The sequence below is a fragment of the Chiroxiphia lanceolata genome, chromosome 4, assembly GCF_009829145.1.
Source record: "Chiroxiphia lanceolata isolate bChiLan1 chromosome 4, bChiLan1.pri, whole genome shotgun sequence".
In the NCBI taxonomy this organism is placed as follows: domain Eukaryota; kingdom Metazoa; phylum Chordata; class Aves; order Passeriformes; family Pipridae; genus Chiroxiphia; species Chiroxiphia lanceolata.
In genome coordinates, this window is record NC_045640.1 from 75,379,128 (window position 1) to 75,398,347 (window position 19,220).

Here is a 19,220-nt window from a genome sequence, read left to right on the forward strand (position 1 = left end):
GAAAGCTGAGCATTTTGTACTTCCTATATTTGGGGAATAACAAGGAAGAGCACCTAATTTTTCCAACCTCAATGTTTATGGATGTCTGATATTTTCTTTGCCATTTGCATTGTGGAGAAAAACTGTTTCTGAAGATACTAAGAATCCTTCAATCTGCAAACAGTAGAGAGTCTCCATATATTTAGTGTCTGCCCAAAATTTATGTCTGCAAATTGAAAGCATAAATTTATATAAACAGAAACCTCACAGTAGCATAAAAGGCAAATAAAGCCTTATAATTTAAATGGGAAACAAATGAAGAAAATATTTTCCAACTTTATCCAGCTCTGCCCAATTGGTAAGCACTAACAAAGGTTGACTTTTCTTTTTGGAAGAGATGCCTGCTGGGGAATGAAGAAAACACTGTGTTGTGGGAAGGATAAACCAAGACAGCTGTTTAAATTGCTTACTGTAGTATTAAGCTGTTCTTTGTACTTTTGGTTTATTGCTTGTGCCCTTTTTTTCTGGAGTTGCCTAACATGGTGTATGAGGATACAAAAAATGGCTGGAATTATATTTGTGAACATGGCTTAATTCTCCACTGGAGCAAGCAGTGGAAGAAGAGAAGAAGTTTGAGATGAGCTGTCTGGTTTAATCATTGTAAGGCTGGCTGGGCAAAGGGAGCTTTGCTTGTTACTAGGATAGCAGTCATGGAAACGAAAACCAGCCTAACAGAAGCGAGCTTGTCTGTTGATGCTGGCAGAGAGAGACACCAGAGACATCAATCTTCTTTGTTCAAAGTAGAAATGGTTCACAGGAGGTCAAGTAGTAATTTTGGTCTTAAAATAATGTTGCACATTTGCCTGCCTTATGCAGCCTTGAAACCTTCTTTTAACTTTCTATCAATTAAAAGCAGACACTTAGACAAGCTATTGTTGAGCTAAGTGATAGAATAAAGGTCATGGAGCTTCAGGGTAAGGATGGCTCAAACTTGACATCTCCTGAAAAGCCAAAAAAAGAGAATTCACTCGTTACAGATATTTTCTCTGGGAATTACAATAGTCAACAGTGAAATTCCCACTGGGTCCTGCAACAATAATATAATTATATTTGCCACCTGGAGAGGGAAAGCCTAAGAAATGATAATGCCAAGTTGAGTCTGCCACCTTAAGCCTGTTCTTTTGTGCGTTAGTGAGTCTATGATAAAGTGACATATTGTTTCTCCTTTAGAATATAGTGGGCAATTTATTCTACACTCTTAGATATGCTGTGTGTTCTGCACTTCAAAGGACATCAAGCCGTTCTTTATCTACTTCATCAATGACAGGCAAGTTTGTATCCTGCTTTTAATGATGCCGCACATGCGTTTTTCCAGAGACAAAGCACGTTCGGGGAAGAACTGCAGAGCCCAGCTCGGCAGAAGATTCGTGCTCCCATCAGACCAGGGTTACTGTGGTGGTTGTTTATCAGGCTGACACTCCTTGTACCTCTTGGGCTCCTGTCAGTGGTGAGCAGTGACAGAGTTTCTGACTCCCCAAACCACATTTATTGGACATATTTGGAGCCAAGTTGTGCAAGTTAAACCTCATTTCAGATAAGTAATTATTTCATTTGATAATAGAATATAGCTCTGAACCCCAGACACAGTTGCAGACAAAAAAAAAAGCTGTGCTGCAGTTGGCTGGCCTCAATTGTTTTCTGTCAGGCAGGGTTTTTAGTGTATGCTGCTGGTGACTTCTGCCCTGAGCATGCACACGTGTTCCCATGGATATGGAAATTTTTGCCTTCATGACTTGTTCTCCCCTTTCTCAAAGAGCTCACTTACTATCACTGCACAAATGGCAACTTAGCTCCTCACACCTAATTTTCCATTATACAAGAGTTACACAGCACTAAAAGAAAGAATTTACTTCTTCCCCTCTGCAAAAAGAGGCAACTTGCAAATCTCTGTATGAAAATCTAAAATGTAGGAAACATCTCAGTTTAGTCATTTAGGCTTCATAAATGAGTTCTCCGAGAATAAAGGCCTGGATCTCATCTTTGTAGATCACTCAGAAGTCATAGCATGAAGCTGTGCCTTTAGCCACATAGCTGTTTAAAGAAGTGCCTCATAACGTGGCAGACATGGGTGCCTTCAGTAGCAAGCCTACGCTAAGACCACTCAGGCTCTGCATTCTCCAGGTCTTAAAGCATTTCATGTATAAAGCACAGTGTTCACATATGGAATCAGAATCTTCTCAGAAGCAGTTAAGGCTGGCAGAAGCCCAGCTAGAGATTTTGGTACCTTATCTAAGGAATTATATATTCCACGCTGCATATATATTAGAAAAGGATACATTTAAGCCTAGATGCGACTGTCAGTAAGCACCCCTTGGTGACAGAGACAAGCTGGAGGAAATGCAGGAAGGCTCTGCTTTCCTAGGTCACAGCCAAGAGTTTTTATTTCCAGATAACTCCAAAGTTATTAACTGAAAACTGTCTGGCTTCATAATGACAGTGGGGCTTGAAAATGCTTCTGGAAATGACACTTACTGAATCAATGAATTCAAACTAAATGAAGCACAACTGCGACAATTTTTCTCATTTTGCAAACTGTATCAAACATGAGAAAGCTAAGAAAACAATAACACCATTTCCCTTGAGAGAAGGTAAATCCACCCAACAGATTTTGCTTTCAAATAAATGGACTATTTTTTTAAAAAAATGTTTACATCTGAGCACTGTTTAAAAAGTCCAGCACAGGCAGATATGTGTTCTGCAGACAGATGAGCTATTTAGGTAAATCGGGATATTTATACGGTGATATTAGGATATATTGCTATATGAAGCATTAGTTTGGGACTCATCCAGACTTTGAAAGTGAACCATACCAGATGCTAAAAAGGAGAAAGTAAACCATAGATATAGAAATAATGGAAACACTTCTTCTATCACCTGGAATGAAGCACTAAAGTTAATAGTGCACATTAATGACTGAATAATGAATCAAGCTGCTCGAGGTAATTGTGAGTCTCCTTGTTACCAAAATAGATGGCTCCTTTGCATGTACCTGAGGTATTAATCTCCATAACCTTAGTGGCAAAGGGTTCTACAGGTTAGTCCACTGTTATATATATATATACATAACATTGTTTCTGTGTATGTTCACGTCTATCTGCTGTTGTATAGTTATATCCTTTTCCAGAAGCAGTTTAAACTGCCTGCTTTCAGATTTAATTAGCTACCTTATTTTTTGAACACAAATACAGAGCATACTAAATAAATAATTTAATCTTATTCTTTGTTTTATATACCAATATCGGGGTCATGGCCTTATCAACACTGCCCAGTCCAATCTTTACTAAATTTCCTCGCACAGGCTTTTCCTGCGGTATCATACAGCAGTGCTAACAGACAGTACCTATGGATAAGGCTGCCTTAGGTTTGGAGATGGCACTTGGCAGATTTTCTAAACGTTCGAGTTTGATAAAGGGCAGGATAGCAACAAATAAACATAAATGCCCTGCTACACTTTGCATATACCCAGGGCTCCCAGGGAAGAGGGAGAAATGATCTCTTTGATCACAGATGAAGTACTTGAGCAAGAGTTTGAATACAGACTCTGCCTTGATTGATTTAATTAAATCAGTTCAGAAACTGCTTGAGCAGTGTGCACACCGCGGTGATTTAATTAAGCTCACATCTGAACTGGTCCTGCTACGCTGGAGTGAACATGAGGCCCCAGAATCCAATCACTCCAGGCAGTGGCAAATGTCTGAGGTATCAGCTGACGTGTAACACATTTCCACCGCTGCCAGACACTGCTGTCAAACCTGGGCTGGCACAGTGAATACCTGGGCTGTACCTAACATCAGAGGGAAAGAGCAAGCACAAGTCAAGAGCTTCCCCTTGCTCCCACAGGACAATCAGCTGTCCCAGGCTTCCATCATTTCTCTCCTAATCTCCCCTCTGTATTGCTGCCCCTTTGACGGTGTTGGGAGGCCTAGAGGGGAGCAGGAATCACTCATGAATGATGGAGGGCCAGGCTCTGGTGGTTGCAGACTCAAGTTCTCAAACGTTATGCCTTTTTCGTTCTTTCTGCTCTTGTCAGAACAGTGTTTACATGGGCAGTGCCCAAGTTTGGTTCATGGCTCACTGGATTGCTTTTACTCATCTCCTCTCAAGGACACTGCAAGTCCGAATTCATCACCCTTTGTAAAGACTAAAAGCATTACTATTATTTGTGACACTTCGTTTAAACAGTAATGACTAGGTGTAGGCATTTCCTAGAGACTAATCAAGGGCTAGAAGGAAGTGATGGGCCAGGAACCCGCAGAAGAATTGTTATTGCAATTGTGAACCGAGAAAAAAACCAAGGAAAAAATGCAGAAAGGATTTTTTTTAAAACTGATTACACAATTTTATTGGCATTGGAAAGCCAATGCATGCTCTGAAAAGAATGTATGTCTTGAAAGCTTGTCAGATTGTTTCAATCATCTTTCAATTTCCTAGCCAACTTAAAAAGTGAACTTGAAAAACATTTTACACTTTTGCTGGGTTTAGCTCACAGTTCCTTCTTCCGAACACACACTGTCACAAATCCTGATTTATGGTCCTATGCAAGCCCTTCTGCCACATGAGCAGTTTTTCCTTCTATCGCTGAATGCAGTTTTCATGTGTTCTGTAAGCTAACCTCCAGCACTTCATTGACTTTGCAATAAAAATTGGAATGATTCCCCCAGTGCAGTCAACATTTGAAGGCCCACTACAACTAAGCATGGAGGAACACAAGAGGAAATTAAGCAGCCAGCCCACTGTGGGCTGGAGCCACTGATTCTTAACACCTCTGCTACATGTCACATTAAGTAGCACTAAGTTGGTGTTTCCTTGCCCTCAATGCATAAAAACACTGAGTTCCGTGAACATGCTCAGCTCCTCTATGTGTACCCACTAATTCAACTTTAATCTTTTCTGAGCAGACACCTGTCTGTTTAGACTTCAAAATGAATCACACAAAACACTGAAAAGTTTAAAGCTTCCACAACCTCTTTGATAGGGGTACTGTGTTTAATGGGTTTTCTACTATTGATTCCTTACCCTAAATATAGGAAAGGGTTTCCCACTGCCTAGTTTAAATTTTCTCTCCCATAAATAAAAGACAAATTATTCTTCCTAGTAGTAAACACTGAGAAATGGTGAACAACTTCTCCAACTTAACACCCTTTGCATCGCAGGAAATTAACACAGCTCCAACATAGTTCTTGCCCTAATAATCATCTCTGTTAGCCAGGACAGAAAGTTACTCCCATCTCGTGCCAAAGACTCCTCTATCCTATTAAACATGCACTTGGGCTGCAGACCATGAGATGACGGTCATTAGGACATGCAATAGCTCTGCCTTTACCTTTTTGCACCGTGGAATAATGGACAGCCTATTTCAGGAAAGGCTACTGCAAAATCATGAACATGATTTATTATTACAATATTCCTGTTCCTACTCAGATCTGGCATAAACTTGCAGCAATTCCCTTTTCCCTGTCTTTCCCACTGTTGTGGCATGTATCTTCAACTATGCTGGTGGCAGGCAAAATCGTTCCCTCTCCTTAGCCTGGATGCAAATGCCACTGGCTAAACAACTCACTGAAGTCTTAGTGATTTTTCTAACAAAACCAAACAAAACCTAGAGTTCATGGCTCCACAGCACTTGAAATATACTTTCAGCTAACAGCTTGTGAGTGGAAATAACCTGTCTGCAAAATCAAGCAATTTACAAACAACAGATCTGTATTTATAGGTGAGCCTTTAAAGGTAGGAGTCTGCCAGCAATGACATCTATAGTCAGTGTAGTTAAACCATTTCAGTGGTTTAATGGGCAGCAGCACAAGGACTGTTCACTTGTGACCCAAAAGACATTCTTTCTTCCCAAGCTCTCAGTTCCAGGGTTTTTTTTCCCCTCCCTTGAAGCTTATAAGACTATATAAAGCAGTAAGTATTTTTAGCATAAGCACTAATGACCAGGGATATTTTTGCAGTTCTCTAAGACTCAAAAAATACGTGGGGAGAAAAAAGGCCATTGCTCATTTTATAGAACAACTCTTAACAGTAAAACCTATCTCTGCAAATAGGGTAAAAAAAAAAAGATTTGAAATAGAATTATTTCTCAAACCTCAATGGCTGTGGCTTTTCCAAAACTTTTTACTGCTAATTCACAAGTAATTCTGGCATGTACCAATGCCTCAGGGGGGTTTTGGTGATGCTTGGATTTTTTTTTTTTCACTATAAAGTACTGTATTTACCTCTCATAGGTACTTAAACAAAGGATGCTACAGTCTAATTTGTATGCTGCTGAAATTAAGATATTATACAGGCTGTGCACTTGTGCTTGACCTTCAGCTTTTGTCCTTTTAATCCTTTTGTCCTCTTAAGCAGTTGTAGAAGCAGCAAGTAGTATTGGTGCTGGAATTTGGGCATTTTAGTGTTCTTTTAACAAAGTTTAGCTTTCAGGAGTGGGAACACCAACCAGCCAGCCAGATCTCTGTGTACTATCAGCAGGCCCTTTATAAACAGTGTATTGAGGTTTAAGAGTTGCTGAGAAAGGCCACGTGTTTCAGTCACATGTCTAATTTTTTCAAGGAAGAGAGCAACTTTCTAAGACTTATTCATTACATAAGCTGGGATGGTGGCCATCCTTCGAAAGGCTGCACAGAGCACACTTCATTTCTATAAAAGAAAATCCTTAGATATTTTTAGGACCGCAGAAGTTAGTTGTTAAAGAAAGGGTGAGATCAGGCTTTGTTTCTAAGAGAGAATGAAATCAACTGGACTCCTGGTAAGCTGGGAATAACCAGGAACCTGGACAATGGAAGGCAGGGAAGAGGTTCAACTGCAGGAGGCCCAATACAGATCTAAGACTGCTCTTATAAAGCAAGCAGGAACATGTTACCCTATCAAACAAAGCCAGAGGCCCGGTCATCAGCACAAACACAGGAGACTGTTCTGTTCCAGAAAGGAAACAGATTAATATAAATGTAAAGCAATTTACCAGGTCAGATGTGAACAATTCTGAGCCTGTTACCCCCTCTTTCCTATTCCTTCCTCTCAGATTTTCACCAAGGACTCTTACAAACACAGCTGCTTTGCATTTTCCCCACTTTCCCTTACTGTTTTGAAGCGGCCAAGGGTTGTCATCTCAACAAGGAATTTGTATTTTGTTTGGTCTCAACGCTGCCTGTGGTACAAGTGACCGAATCTCGTGTTGCATGCAATAAAAGACTCTTGACCTCAGTGTCAATGAGAGCTGCGCTGGGTGTCACCAAAGCTGATGTCAGCTATTTGCACCTTGACTATTTTCTCCAGCTGGCTCCTCAGTTTGTTTCCATTTCAACTTCAGAAATCAGCAACTTAGTTGCTTTCCACAGCTCCCTTAGTTTCCTCCCTGACTAGAATTAGCTGATAGAAACTGAAAGGAATGAAAACTTGTCTGTGTTCCCAAGGTCAGTGCTGAGCATGCAGCGCTGCTCAGACCCTCCGAACCAGGGGAGCCTCCAGAGGATGCACTTGCTTTCTGCCTGATTTGTGCCATCCCTCTGCTCCGGTGACTTCAGTCTTTTTGTTTTTTATTCCCCCCACGTCAACATATTTTCCATGCCAACACGTTTCACAACAGACCAAGCTCTTTCTGCTACTTTGTATGTAAAAGTAAGCGAAGCAAAAAAGCCTTTCATTACTACTCCTGCCTCTGAGATGTGGAGCTGGGATATGACTTCATCCTAGAAAAAATGCAAAACCAAACCCAAACCAGTTGTCTCCTGGGGTTTTCTTAGCTTTTAGCTCATCATAAACATTTTGTGTGGTTTCAGTAACCGTGCCTAAAACAGACTCCATCAGGGTCAGCAGTACAAAACTAAGACACAGCATTTTCTGAGATCGGGAGATTGTATAGCCTACTTCAATGTGTAAGTGATGTTTCTCACGGCTCTCATGGGACCAGAAGCAAAATAAACATGCAACAATGAAGCGATAAGAGGGGAAAACTAAAAGAGCTCATTGGGCAAACCCAGTCTCTGGCAGTGCTTTGTTCACACTGACTAAATTATTACAAAATAGAAAATAACCCTCACGTACCCAAATGACAAAAATTTACTGCAGTAATTCCTGAACTTGAGGGACCTTGAGAGCCTCTATTACCAATTTCTTTAAAAGTTTTAATACATCAATAACATGTTTCTGTAAGAGTAGATTTCTTTCCTTTTGTTTCTAACACTCAGCTTGGGTAATTAGAAGGGAAAGAGTTTATCCAGAAGCACCAAGAGACATTTCCAAAACAACACCCACACAAAGGAAGTTCTCTACTTCTATTTTGCCTTAATAACTACTTTCTGTAAGGGATTTTTAACTTTTTTGCAGGAACTTGTTTTATTCTCATGGGATTGATTTAAAACCAATTTATGTATTGTATAGAGGAAAGAGTTATGAGTAGGGAGAGATGTAAGGAAAGAATTGCTTGAGAAACAGTAATCAAGGTACAGGCATTTGAACTATTCAGCAGTTTAAAGAGGATTAAACCATCACGTTTCCAACTCCAAGCGCATGTGAAATATCTGGTGTTTCATTTTTTAAGCAGTGTTCTCAGCTAGAGCTTTCCTCCATAAATCTTCAATGTATTTTGCAATGGAGTAGCTAATCCCTACATTAATTTTATATGGGGGGAAATACAGTCACTGATACACCCTCTGACACCGGCAATCACTCTAACACTCTGGACACTGAGAGTACAGCCGCTGCTGCACTAAAAACCCCTCCGGGCCTGCTTTTGTGACACTAACTGGGACAGGAGCTTCAAGATGTATGTTACCTGCTGAATAGAGACAGTAAGTGGAATCATTTACACACCATATAGCTCTGCCATTACACAGCTATTAGAAAAGGAAAAACATGTTATTTTAGACCCCAGGCAATAAAAGGAATGAAGAAGCCAAACGTTCCAATATTGTGGTGGAGACATACACGGCACGTGGCTGGGACTTTTTTGTTGTCTCTCCTGTTTTCATGCAGTGGAAGTTCGGTGTTGACTCCACCGTCATAAAAAGCAGAAGCTGACCTTAATTGCTCTTTTATTTTTATTTTTTTAATAATGAAAGCTCAGTATCTCCTATGATTTCATGACTCATCAAGCTGAAGGTTTAAGAAGCAAAACATGACACAGACCATCATCCCCCACTCCCCCAATGATCACTGATGTCCCGGCTTCAGTGCAGCCTCTGCATCACGATCCCCCACTTCCTCCACCTTTTGTAGCTGATCTCTCCTTACCTGAGGATTCATCTTTCTGATCTTCTGTTGCCACTGCATTTTTCTTCAGATGATCTACTGCTTCACATAAACCTGAAAATAACTGTGCGTGTGGGTGCTTTCAGGGTACTGAGATTTGTTTTCTGTTTGTCTTTCAAGCAGTGCAAAGACCTTTCTGATCTTTTACCACACACATTCCAGATGCAGGAGACAGGAGACCGAGGCATCCCTGCTCTGCCTGAACCAAAGGAGAGTTTTCATTTCAAAAAGGAAGAACAAAGTTTACTTTGGGTTTCATACCTTCGCTGAAAAAAATCTCACAACTCTTCCCTTTTGGAAATTAACTCAGCTTCTAGAAATATCAAAGCGTTGTTCTGCTCAGGTGAGGAATTAAAGTCAGAGAACCCATATACACATTCAAAATTACCCCCGTTACCTGCTTAGAGGGCCAGGCCCGTGTTTTTTAAGTGAGCTGTCAAAATTGTCTCTATTACTGAACTTCCTTGACCTATACTTAAATAAAAGGGAATGCATAACACGAAACCTCCTCACAACACAGTGGTGTCCCAGAGGAAAAGACCATTTGGTGCGAGGGTTGAGGTGGAATGGGCTGTGGAACACGGCTCCTGGAAATCACTGGCAGGAGGCGAGCCAGCCCTGCAGCCACTGCCCGCTCACAGCTCAGTGTGCAGTGCTGATCCACTGCTTTGCCAGCTATGCCCAGGAGCTGACCTCTGTGTCCTCCAGGATGCCACGACAGAGATTAGCAGCGTTAATCCCAGTATAACAAGAGGGCTCATTTTGTCTGGCCTATAAATAAGTCCAGCGATAATATAATCTCTTACTTTAAAAAGAATAAAAACACATGGGTGGGGATGGGGACCCCAAAGCCAAATAAAAACTCACCAGGGTAACCTAAAAGCCAGTCCTGCTCTCAAAGTCACAGTGGCTTTTAGCAAATTCATTATTTTTACTGAGGACCAGCAAAATTGTGCTACTCAGTGGCACTAAACTTCCGTGCCTATAGCCTAGCTGCATTTTTTTCCTCTAAGATATCATTAAATATCTGAGGAGCATAGGCATATCTCACTGTAGGAATGCCCTCATTAACAAAACATTGCTGCTCAAGCCATCCCTCTCACAGAACTCTGTTCCTTTCATCTGCACTCAAAACACCTTTCTCTCCCAAGGAAAACTGTGAATTAATCTCTGTATGCTGCTGAAAAATTGATCTGTTGCTACTGAAAGGATGGCAATGACTACAAAAAGGGGACTGCTAGTGCGAACAGCTTATCGGTGCTTTCGATGTGTGACAAGTTGTCACTTCAATAAATAGTCATTTTCTTACCCACTAAGAGTGTGGCAATATGATTAACTCGAAACTAATTTGGTTCTGACTTCTCCAGAGTTTATACTGAACTGATGGCTGTAACTGATATCCATCCAAAATCTAGGTGTTCTGTGGGAAAGGCCTCGTAGTTAAATTCCCACTGTAACTGCCAAAAATGCAGCTCCATTTATTCATACGAGAGACTGACAGAGTGTCCCGTATCAGTTTTGTTTTTACTGTATGCTTGCATTCGGTAAGGAGAAAAAAAAACAACACACAAGTACCACAGTTTTATTTAGACAGGGGGGACTCCCAAGGAGAACAGGCTTGGAATGAAGTTACCTCTTCAATGCCTGCCATCTCTCACCATTTTTGGATGATGTTCGGCTTCAGTCTGAATGTGGATTTGAAGGGGAAACTTGAGATAAGTGATTTGTAAGTGCAGGGGGTTTTTCTGGTGTTGTCTCTATGGAACTGTGACAAGTACTGCCCTAAGCAGCCAGGCTGGCCGTGGAGCAGCACACTGTCAATGACATACCTCTCTGTCTGTGGCTCCCCAGCTGCTGTGGCTCCAGTCTTTCCAGTCAAACTTCAGCGAGGGAACGCGGGACACGGGACTTCCTGTGGTTCAGAAATGGTTTTATAAGTACAGTTCTTATTTTCCTGAAGATTTCACTGGGTAAACAAGCTTGTGTTAGTAAATTCCCAAGTTTGCTTTGTCAGTGTTAATAGGGAAACTGTACATGGTCAGTACATTTCACAGTGGGAAAACAAGCATTTTGCATTTCATTGATGGTTTCCTGTCCAGATCCATCCTTTTACCCCTTTTCTGCCAGTTCCCTTCAAACCTCTGCATAGTGCATTTGCGAAGACGCACCACTGGAATTCACACTTGTCATCGACGCTTTTCACAGTTATTTCATAGAAACCCAGAATTGTTAGGGCCGGAAGGGACTTCTGGAGATCATCCAGTCCAACCCCCCTGCCAAAGCAGGGTCACCCAGAGGAGGTGGCACATCAGCACCTCCAGGTGGGTTTGGAAAGTCTCCAGAGAGGGAGACTCCACGACCTCCCTGGAATTCCCCTTCTGGAAGCATGTCACAGACCCCGCAGCCTCCACAGCCCGGGGCGCGGAGAGCCGTTTTTACCACCGCGATCCTCACCAAGCCGTCTCCACATTGCTCCTGGTACACTCCTTCCAGAGGGCACGTCCCGCTCCGGGCTGTGTCGGTGAGGCCCGAGGGCCGGCGTCAGGCAGCGGGGAGCGGCGCCGAGGGTCTCCGCGGGCTGTGAGTGCCCCGCCGGGCGCGTCCCCTCAGCGCCTCCCGCCCCGTCCCCTCAGGGAGCGCGCGGCGCCCCGAGGGCGGGAAAGCGCCGTGGGGGGGGGCACTGAGGGGGGTGTGTCGGTCTCGCGCCGCGCCTCGCTCCCGCCGCACGTGCCGGCCCGGCCGCACTTCCGGCCGCGCGGGCTCATCTGCGAGGGGCGGGGGCGGCCCCGCGCCTGCGCTCTGCGGCCGCGCGCCGGCGGGGCGGCCGCTCCCGGCACAGCGCGCGCCGTCCCCTCAGCCGCCCCGGCCGGCGGGGCTGCGGCTGCTCCGTCCTCCTCCTTCCTCCTCCTCCTTCCTCCTCGCCTTCCTCCTTCCTTCCTCCTCCCCTCAGGAGCCGGCGGCGGGTGAGGAGAAGCGGGGCCCGCGGCCGGCATGTGAAGCGGGGCAGCCCCCTCGCCTCCTCCTCGCCTCAGGCTCTTCCCCGGCTCTTGCTGGGGCCCCGCTCGCCATGAAGAAGTTTTCCCGCATGCCCAAGTCCGAGGGGAGCGGCGGCGGCGGCGGCGGGACGGCGTGCGGCGGCTCCGGCAGCGGCGTGGCCCTGGGCAGGGCGCTGACGGTGGGGCGGTACCAGGTGACCCCCGAGGAGCCGCTGGCCGAAGGTGAGGACGGGCCGGTGCAGGGGGTTTGGGGGGTGCTGTTTCGGCCGGGGGCTCCTCGGGGCGCTCGGAGTTCCCCGGCACGCTGCCCTCGGTGAGTGAGGCGGGGTGAGGTGTCACCAGCGCCTGTGTCAGGCTTCTGCCAGCAAATATGAAAAAAAAAAAAAAAAGACAAAAACCCAGCAAAAATAAAAGGCATGGCCTTCCTTGGTGTAGGGCAGCTGGTTGCTGTCAGGGTCACGAGTGGCGGTGCGGTGCTGGCAGCTTGCGCTGGAGAGCTTCCCCTTACTGCGGGGTGCTTCTTGTGGTGAACATGCACTTCATGTTGTCCGATCCCCTCTGGGACTTCGGGAAGGGTCCTGTGAGTTTGTATAGTCGTAGGATGGTCTAGACTTTGTTAGCTGTACGACTTTGCTAGAAGCTGGAGTGGGTCACCAGCAAATCAGCCGTACTTGTGTTTTGCCCTCTGTGTGTGTGTGGGAAACAGTGTGGTCTTCATTTCCCACAGCTGGTAACCCGTGTGATGGATAAAATGCGTGAATTCACTTCCCAGGTCACTGAGCTCAGGGTTAGACCTGTATAGTTCATACTTACTGAGTAGTTACAACACACGCTTTGGATGTTGTGGGTAAAAATAATTCACCTCTGTCACTTTTATGTGTGTCGCTCAGACTGGTTTATGTGTAAATGTACTTGTAAACTTTGATTGCATATATGCATTTCTTGATGAAGATCTTAAGAGATAGTTTTAACAAGTGCATGCAGATAATATTACTGTTTAAAATCAGAACATATAGTAAGCACTTGTATTTTCATTACTATCTTGAAAAGGTTATTGTAGAATAGCAGATTTGGAGTATTTTGAATGCAGTATTTTGTAAGTGGGATATGGAGATGATGTCAGGGCTTATCCACCAGCGTAGCTGGTTACCTAAAGCATGAGTGGTCCTTGCTGAGAGCTACTTCCAAGTCATTGTGATCTGACAGACCGGAATTTCTCAGCAGGGCTGGTGGCAGGATAGAGACTTTTTAAAAAAAGTAATGACAATAGGCTTATGGACAAATTCAGGAGGTAACACAAACCCCATATAGGTAGTGAGAAGGAGAGAAATTGCACAGTGCTTGATTCAGTTTAGCATATTATTAAAATGTTTTCTCATATTGTGCTGTTTTAAGAGTCACTACAGACCACTTTATTTCTTTCTGTAGCTGGCAGAAACAAATGGATAGTCCTTAAGGGCTTGGGGTCAGAGGGAGTCCAAATTTTAACATTTGAGTTAAATAATTCATGCGAATTATCTTCCTTACTTTTGAGTCTGAAATAAAAGTTGCATATGGATGCTTGGGACAAAAGCTGATAAGAGTCAGGGCAGTGTAAGCCTGCTGCATTTTGGGGAAAGTCCCCAAGCCAACACCAGAGCTGTTGGGCAGAGAGGACCCAAAGAGGCCTAGAGGGCAGTAACAGGTGGGGTAACTGCGTGGTTGGGATCACAGGGACATGAGGGAGTGGGGGGGGCTGATTGGCAGCTCCCTGATTGTCAGGGAGCAGCTGGGCTTTAACAGGGTGTGTCCACTTGGGTGCTCCTAACTGACCACAACAGTTTATGGATCAAAAAGTACCTTTTCATCTAGGAATTACTTGTTGACAATCAAGCCCTTGCCTTAGTGACCATTAATAGTAAGTATGTTACTGCTGTTACATTAGTCATATTGGTATCTGTAATTAATACTGAACACTATAAATCCCCTGTTTAGTAATCCTCCTCTTGGGAGGGCAGAGAACAAACTTTTTTCCTCTATCCTGTTTGCACAAGGCATTTCTTTATTCCAGTTTCTGAATCCCAGTTTAACTGAGGCTTTTACACTTGTCAGGTAGTTGCTGTTACTCAGTGCAGATGAAATCCCATTTAAGAGGTTCATATCCAAGTTATAGATTGTGCTACAAAACGTTAATGACACGTGAAGTTCATTAATCTAATGAAATGAACCAATCTATTTCGTAGGGGATATATGATGTTCTGATAGATGTGGTATGGTATGTTGTATTGATTTTTTTTTGCTTGTTTTTAGCTATTGGGATTAATAGCATTGTGTGTCTGATTCATGTTGTTTAACCCCATCCTCCTTCCAGATTTTGCTCTTAGGAAGGCAGCCCCTGGTTCTGTAGAGGGTTGAGGCTCCTGGTAACTAGAGTAGCATCAGTCGTTGTGCTCTAAGGCTCAAGTTGTGAAGACCTTGTTAGGCTGCAGGGATGGATCTTTGGTAAGTCTGCCACGTTGATACCAAGTTGACTTCAAAGTGCTTTTCCTGTGGTCTTTGACAAGATGATTTTATTTCAGTGTTTTAAAGGCAGAAGTATGGAGCATTATGATCTAGTTCTTTTGAATAAATATAATGTTATCTAAGGTAACAACATTCTTTTAGGTAAAGAAGCTATAAAGTTGAAGTGCTGTAGTTAGGAGGCAGTTGGGTGACTTCTTTGGTTTTAAACATACCTATTCTGTGGTGACTTCTTGGCCTCCATGACCCAATGGTCAGTATGTTGTTGGATGGAGGTGTTTATTTTTAAGGCTTATTTCTCAGATATGGGGGAAAAGCAGTTAGTTTGGGTTAAGGTTTGATGTAGAATTCTTATCCATTTCAAGGGAATGGTAGAACTATATGGAATAAATGACTGATAGAGAGTGAAGGCTTTCTCTTTTTGTGTTTTTGTTTAACAAGAATATCTGCAATTCAGCTGAAGTTTGGAAAATTTAGTGACAAAAATATGGAGGGTTCTCTGCTGAAAGTTACAGGTGGTGCATGGGGACTTTGGTATTGAAGAAGTTCAGAAGTTGCAGCAAACTGAAAGTGACCAAGTATGAAACATGCTTTTAAATAGACCTTAAATGTTAATGCAAAACAGTTTATGTTGTGATGAGTGAAAAGGAAAGCGAAAATTAGCAAGTACCCAAAATGTTTTTGGCTTAAATAAGGAGGAGGTAGAAAGTTGTGACTTGATATGTGGAAACTACTACTTCATTATTGGCCTTGATTAGACTTCAATAACTCCTTTTTGTTTAAGAACTGCAGTAAAACTGATTTTTCTGCATTCTCTAAGGGTAGGTGTTGGAAGATGCTAATTTGTTTTATTGTCTTGATTGCCTGGCAGGGCTTGAGATGTTTAAACTGCATAAATAAATAAAGACTTTGCCAGGTTTTAAAGTTCTCTTAGTACCACGAGCAGACCAAAGGGGTTACGGTAAGTGTTGTAATTTAGTATGTGGGTATGTTTTAACAAGTGCAGATAAAGCAGAGACAGTTGCAAGTGTTAAAAAAGAGACTGCATGTGCAATGTGCACTGGACTTCCCAGCTTCCCTCTTGAACCTGACTGACTTTGTTTGGAAGCTCATTTGTGGGCAGGGAAAGACGGTCGTCATCTGCTTTTCATTTTCACTGAGGCTGGATTAACGGAATTGTGGGGCATGTGCTGTTGCATCTTATAAAAATAAAGCAGCGCTGTGTCCAGCCCTAGCCACCAGCAGTTCACCCTCTCGCCAGGCAGTCCATGCTTATGAGAGCAGAGGTGAGGTGCCAGACACTGACACAGGAGGAACAGGGTGACACTGTGTGCAGCTTGCTCTGGAAGTACCCAGAGGGGATGGAAACTACCTCTTTAGTGTCGGGGAGCTCTGGATGGGATAGGGTGATCGTTGTGTGTTACTGCTCTTGTGCTGTAACTTTCTCTCCTTCCTTTGCCCCAGTACATGTGCAAAGAAGCTGTGTGGTAGTGGGTATACTGGTTTATTTTTTATCATTTGGGCCGATAAAGTGGTGAGTCTGGAGCTGTGTGGAGTTGAGCCTTCTGCTGCTGTAGCTTAGGAAGCTGTTGCTGTTTTAATTGACCTTGTATCTATCTAGGACTAGAGAGGAGGGGAAAAAAGCCACTCAAGAGGTGATTGCTTATAAGTTCATTATTTAATGTTTGTATAACGCAGAATGTTTGCTTCATATAGTTTTCTGTGAAAAGGAGCCTTTCAATAGGGAGAAAAAGTGAAAGCCTTGAATATTCCCTTTATAAAATTGTAAGTGGCATGCTCTTTTACAGTTTATCTCACAGCGCAAGCTCTCAGAGTAAAGCCCCATCCCGCTTGGCAGGTTTAGGGTAAGATAATGTGATTCACTCTGGGTCATGTGTGAGAGAAACAACAAAATTCTCAGGAGGCTCAATAACAAACTGGTCATTAATGCCCGGAGGGTGAATGTCTTTCTTCTGTTTTAGCCCCTCTGAGGGTCAGCTTGACTGTCTCCCAGAGAACCTTTCTACAGCTCTGGGTTACACCAGCCCCTGGGTCGGTCCCCGCCATTTTGGGGCAGCCCCTGGGTCGGTCCCCGCCATTTTGGGGCAGCCCCTGGGTCGGTCCCCGCCATTTTGGGGCAGCCCCTGGGTCGGTCCCCGCCATTTTGGGGCAGCCCCTGGGTCGGTCCCCGCCATTTTGGGGCAGGTCATGCTGTTGGCTCCCGCCACTTTGGACTGGACCAGAGATTCGCTAAGGCTCCAGGAACAGGGAGGGAGCAGTGGTTGTCCCACCTATGCAGAGCTCGCCCTGTTCCCCCTGACTTCCCACCTGGTTATTTTGAGCCAGTCAGTCATTCCTCTGGTCTCTTACACCAGTGAAGGAATGAGCTTCTTGTGAGCTCTACTGTCCTTACTTAAATTGAGTGTGTAGTCTTAGCAAGTACTTTGACAATACTTATGATTTGGTTTGTCTCTTAAATTCACACAGTTTCAATCAAGGCCTAAGAAAACTGTCACCTAAATGGAGAGGAATTCAGGTCCTGTTTTGTGAGATCTTGTGCTGTGTGTTTGTAGATTTTTGTGCTGTTTAATTTTCAGTGCAAGTGTTTTTTCATGGAGATTTTTCTTCAATTAGTTGTCTGAGGGAAGAAGGTGAGTCTTCAAATAGGATCAACATCACAGCAGTGCTGAAGGTGGAATAGCTTATTGTCCAGATAGGAGATGTACCAAGTTTTTAAAAATCATTCCTGGAATAAGGGTAGTCTTGGAAGTTTTGCTGTGACAGTTTTGGGGGTTTTTTCTACCTTGTGTCTTAGCAATAGCAGTTCAGTTAGTAATCCAAATTGACAAACTTTGTGTTGTGAATAAGGTTCTCTTTCCTTTTGCTAAGTCCCACGTCAATTAACCTTTCATACCTTGCTTTTTAGGTCTTTAGAGTGAGTTATGTGGAGGATATGCAGCTCTAGCAGCTGCTATAAATTCGGAAAGGTGCTGATGTACAGCAGACACTGCTTCATCTCATACATGGTGTGGCTTGTTTGTTGTGCTGTCTTCTGGAGAGGTAAATGAAGAGAAGTGCCATTATAAAGGATCTGTGAACTTTAGTACTTGCAAGTGTTTTGATGTGGCGTGGACTGAATTTTTAACTCTGTACACTGGGACAGCTTATCTTTGTGGCAGGTGTTATGAATACACTTGGGGCAGGGTCGCTTCTCTTGCGACTGGGGCATGGCAATCTCCTCCCATGTGGCTGACCTGTTCATTATTGGTTGTCTTCATTAATTTAGTGCTTATGTCATGTGACTTGATGCTCTTTGCAGTAGCTGCTGTTTTGTTTTCAGTTGTAATCTAGTTCAGTTGTTCAGGTGGATTATGAGCTGGAAGGCTGTCTGGAAAGATAAATTGTGGAATTTGAGTTGGGATTGGTCATGTCGATATTTTTCCAGAGCGTAAGATTTCTGAATCTATGTTTGCACATGACTGTGAAGGTCAACCCTGTTATTCTATCTCAAACAGTTTTACTTTGCTAATATTGGAATAGAAGATATAGTTTGTTCAAGTTGAAGATACAGAGGACAAAAAGCAGCATCAGTACTTCAAACTTTCTGATTTCCATTTTGTCTGAAAGTATAATGCAATACACATGGATCTCTTGTGCAGTCCCAAAGATAGGCATGGCTACCTTATGGCAAGTGTAGCTGCAGATTGGCAGGTGCAGAGATCCTGGACCAGCTTTGGATCTCTGGGTGATGAAAGATAGGGAGCCTGTGCTGTAGGGCTTGTGGTTCGTCCTTGGTTTCTCAGGCCTAGTGGAGGCAGATCACAGCTTGAAACAAGAGCATTGTTTGGCTGTTGCAGGATGTAACTGTGTTCTGTGTAAGGAAAAGGCAAACAAACCAGGAAGTGGTTGGGGATTTGCCTGTGATCCTGGTCTCACATCAATATGCAGGTAAAGGTGTCTTTTCATGTAGCGTAGTGCACAAAATGAAAGCTCTAGTTCAGTTCAGCTCATCACATAGCTGATGTGCTCATGGTGGTACCTGGGGACAACTGTCGCTGTCACTGTACTCTCCAGAGCTCTCTTGTGCCTCTGGGACACGGATGGGGAAATGACCACATTGGGAAATACCTGTAGGCTGACAAAGGCATCTGTTGTACAGCTAAGACCAAGTTCATTTCCTAGGACACATGGTCTAATGCTCTTGATTATCCAGTTCTTGGTCCTTGCATGCCTTGAGGACACTCCTTTCTGCACTGTGTCTATGTGGACAGGTCCTGTTACACCTCTGAACTGCACACAATTGTTATGTTCTTTTTCAGGGATGTTATCCATTTCATTTTTGTGTGCCCAGAAGTAGTTAAATACTGAGCAAGCACCTGGGAATCTGGTAATCCTGCACTAAGTTTTCAAGATAGTGACCAGGAGTCACATGGAAGA

General features: G+C 43.6%; 1 protein-coding gene and 1 long non-coding RNA gene across 4 annotated transcripts in view; one reads left to right on the forward strand and one right to left on the reverse strand.

Moving 5' to 3' along the window:
* Positions 1-10,854: 10,854 nt before the first annotated feature.
* Positions 10,855-11,941, reverse strand: LOC116785706. The gene is made up of 3 exons (XR_004356644.1): positions 11,743-11,941; positions 11,118-11,200; positions 10,855-10,973 (listed from the first exon to the last, which is right to left on the reverse strand). It is a non-coding gene; the product is annotated as an uncharacterized LOC116785706 (long non-coding RNA).
* Positions 11,942-12,121: 180 nt separating this feature from the next.
* The window catches only part of BMP2K (BMP2 inducible kinase), a 47,141-nt gene continuing 40,042 nt past the window's right edge, over positions 12,122-19,220 (forward strand). The window contains exons 1-2 of one of the 3 annotated variants that reach the window (XM_032685542.1): positions 12,475-12,506; positions 14,635-14,765. Coding sequence is in view for 2 of the 3 variants with exons in the window: in XM_032685540.1 (XP_032541431.1) it covers positions 12,356-12,506 (151 nt within the window). In the remaining variant the exon portion in view is untranslated. Of the gene's footprint in view, positions 12,507-14,634; positions 14,766-17,617; positions 17,844-19,220 lie in introns of those variants that run through there. The other 2 variants (XM_032685540.1, XM_032685541.1) reach the window with 2 other exon arrangements.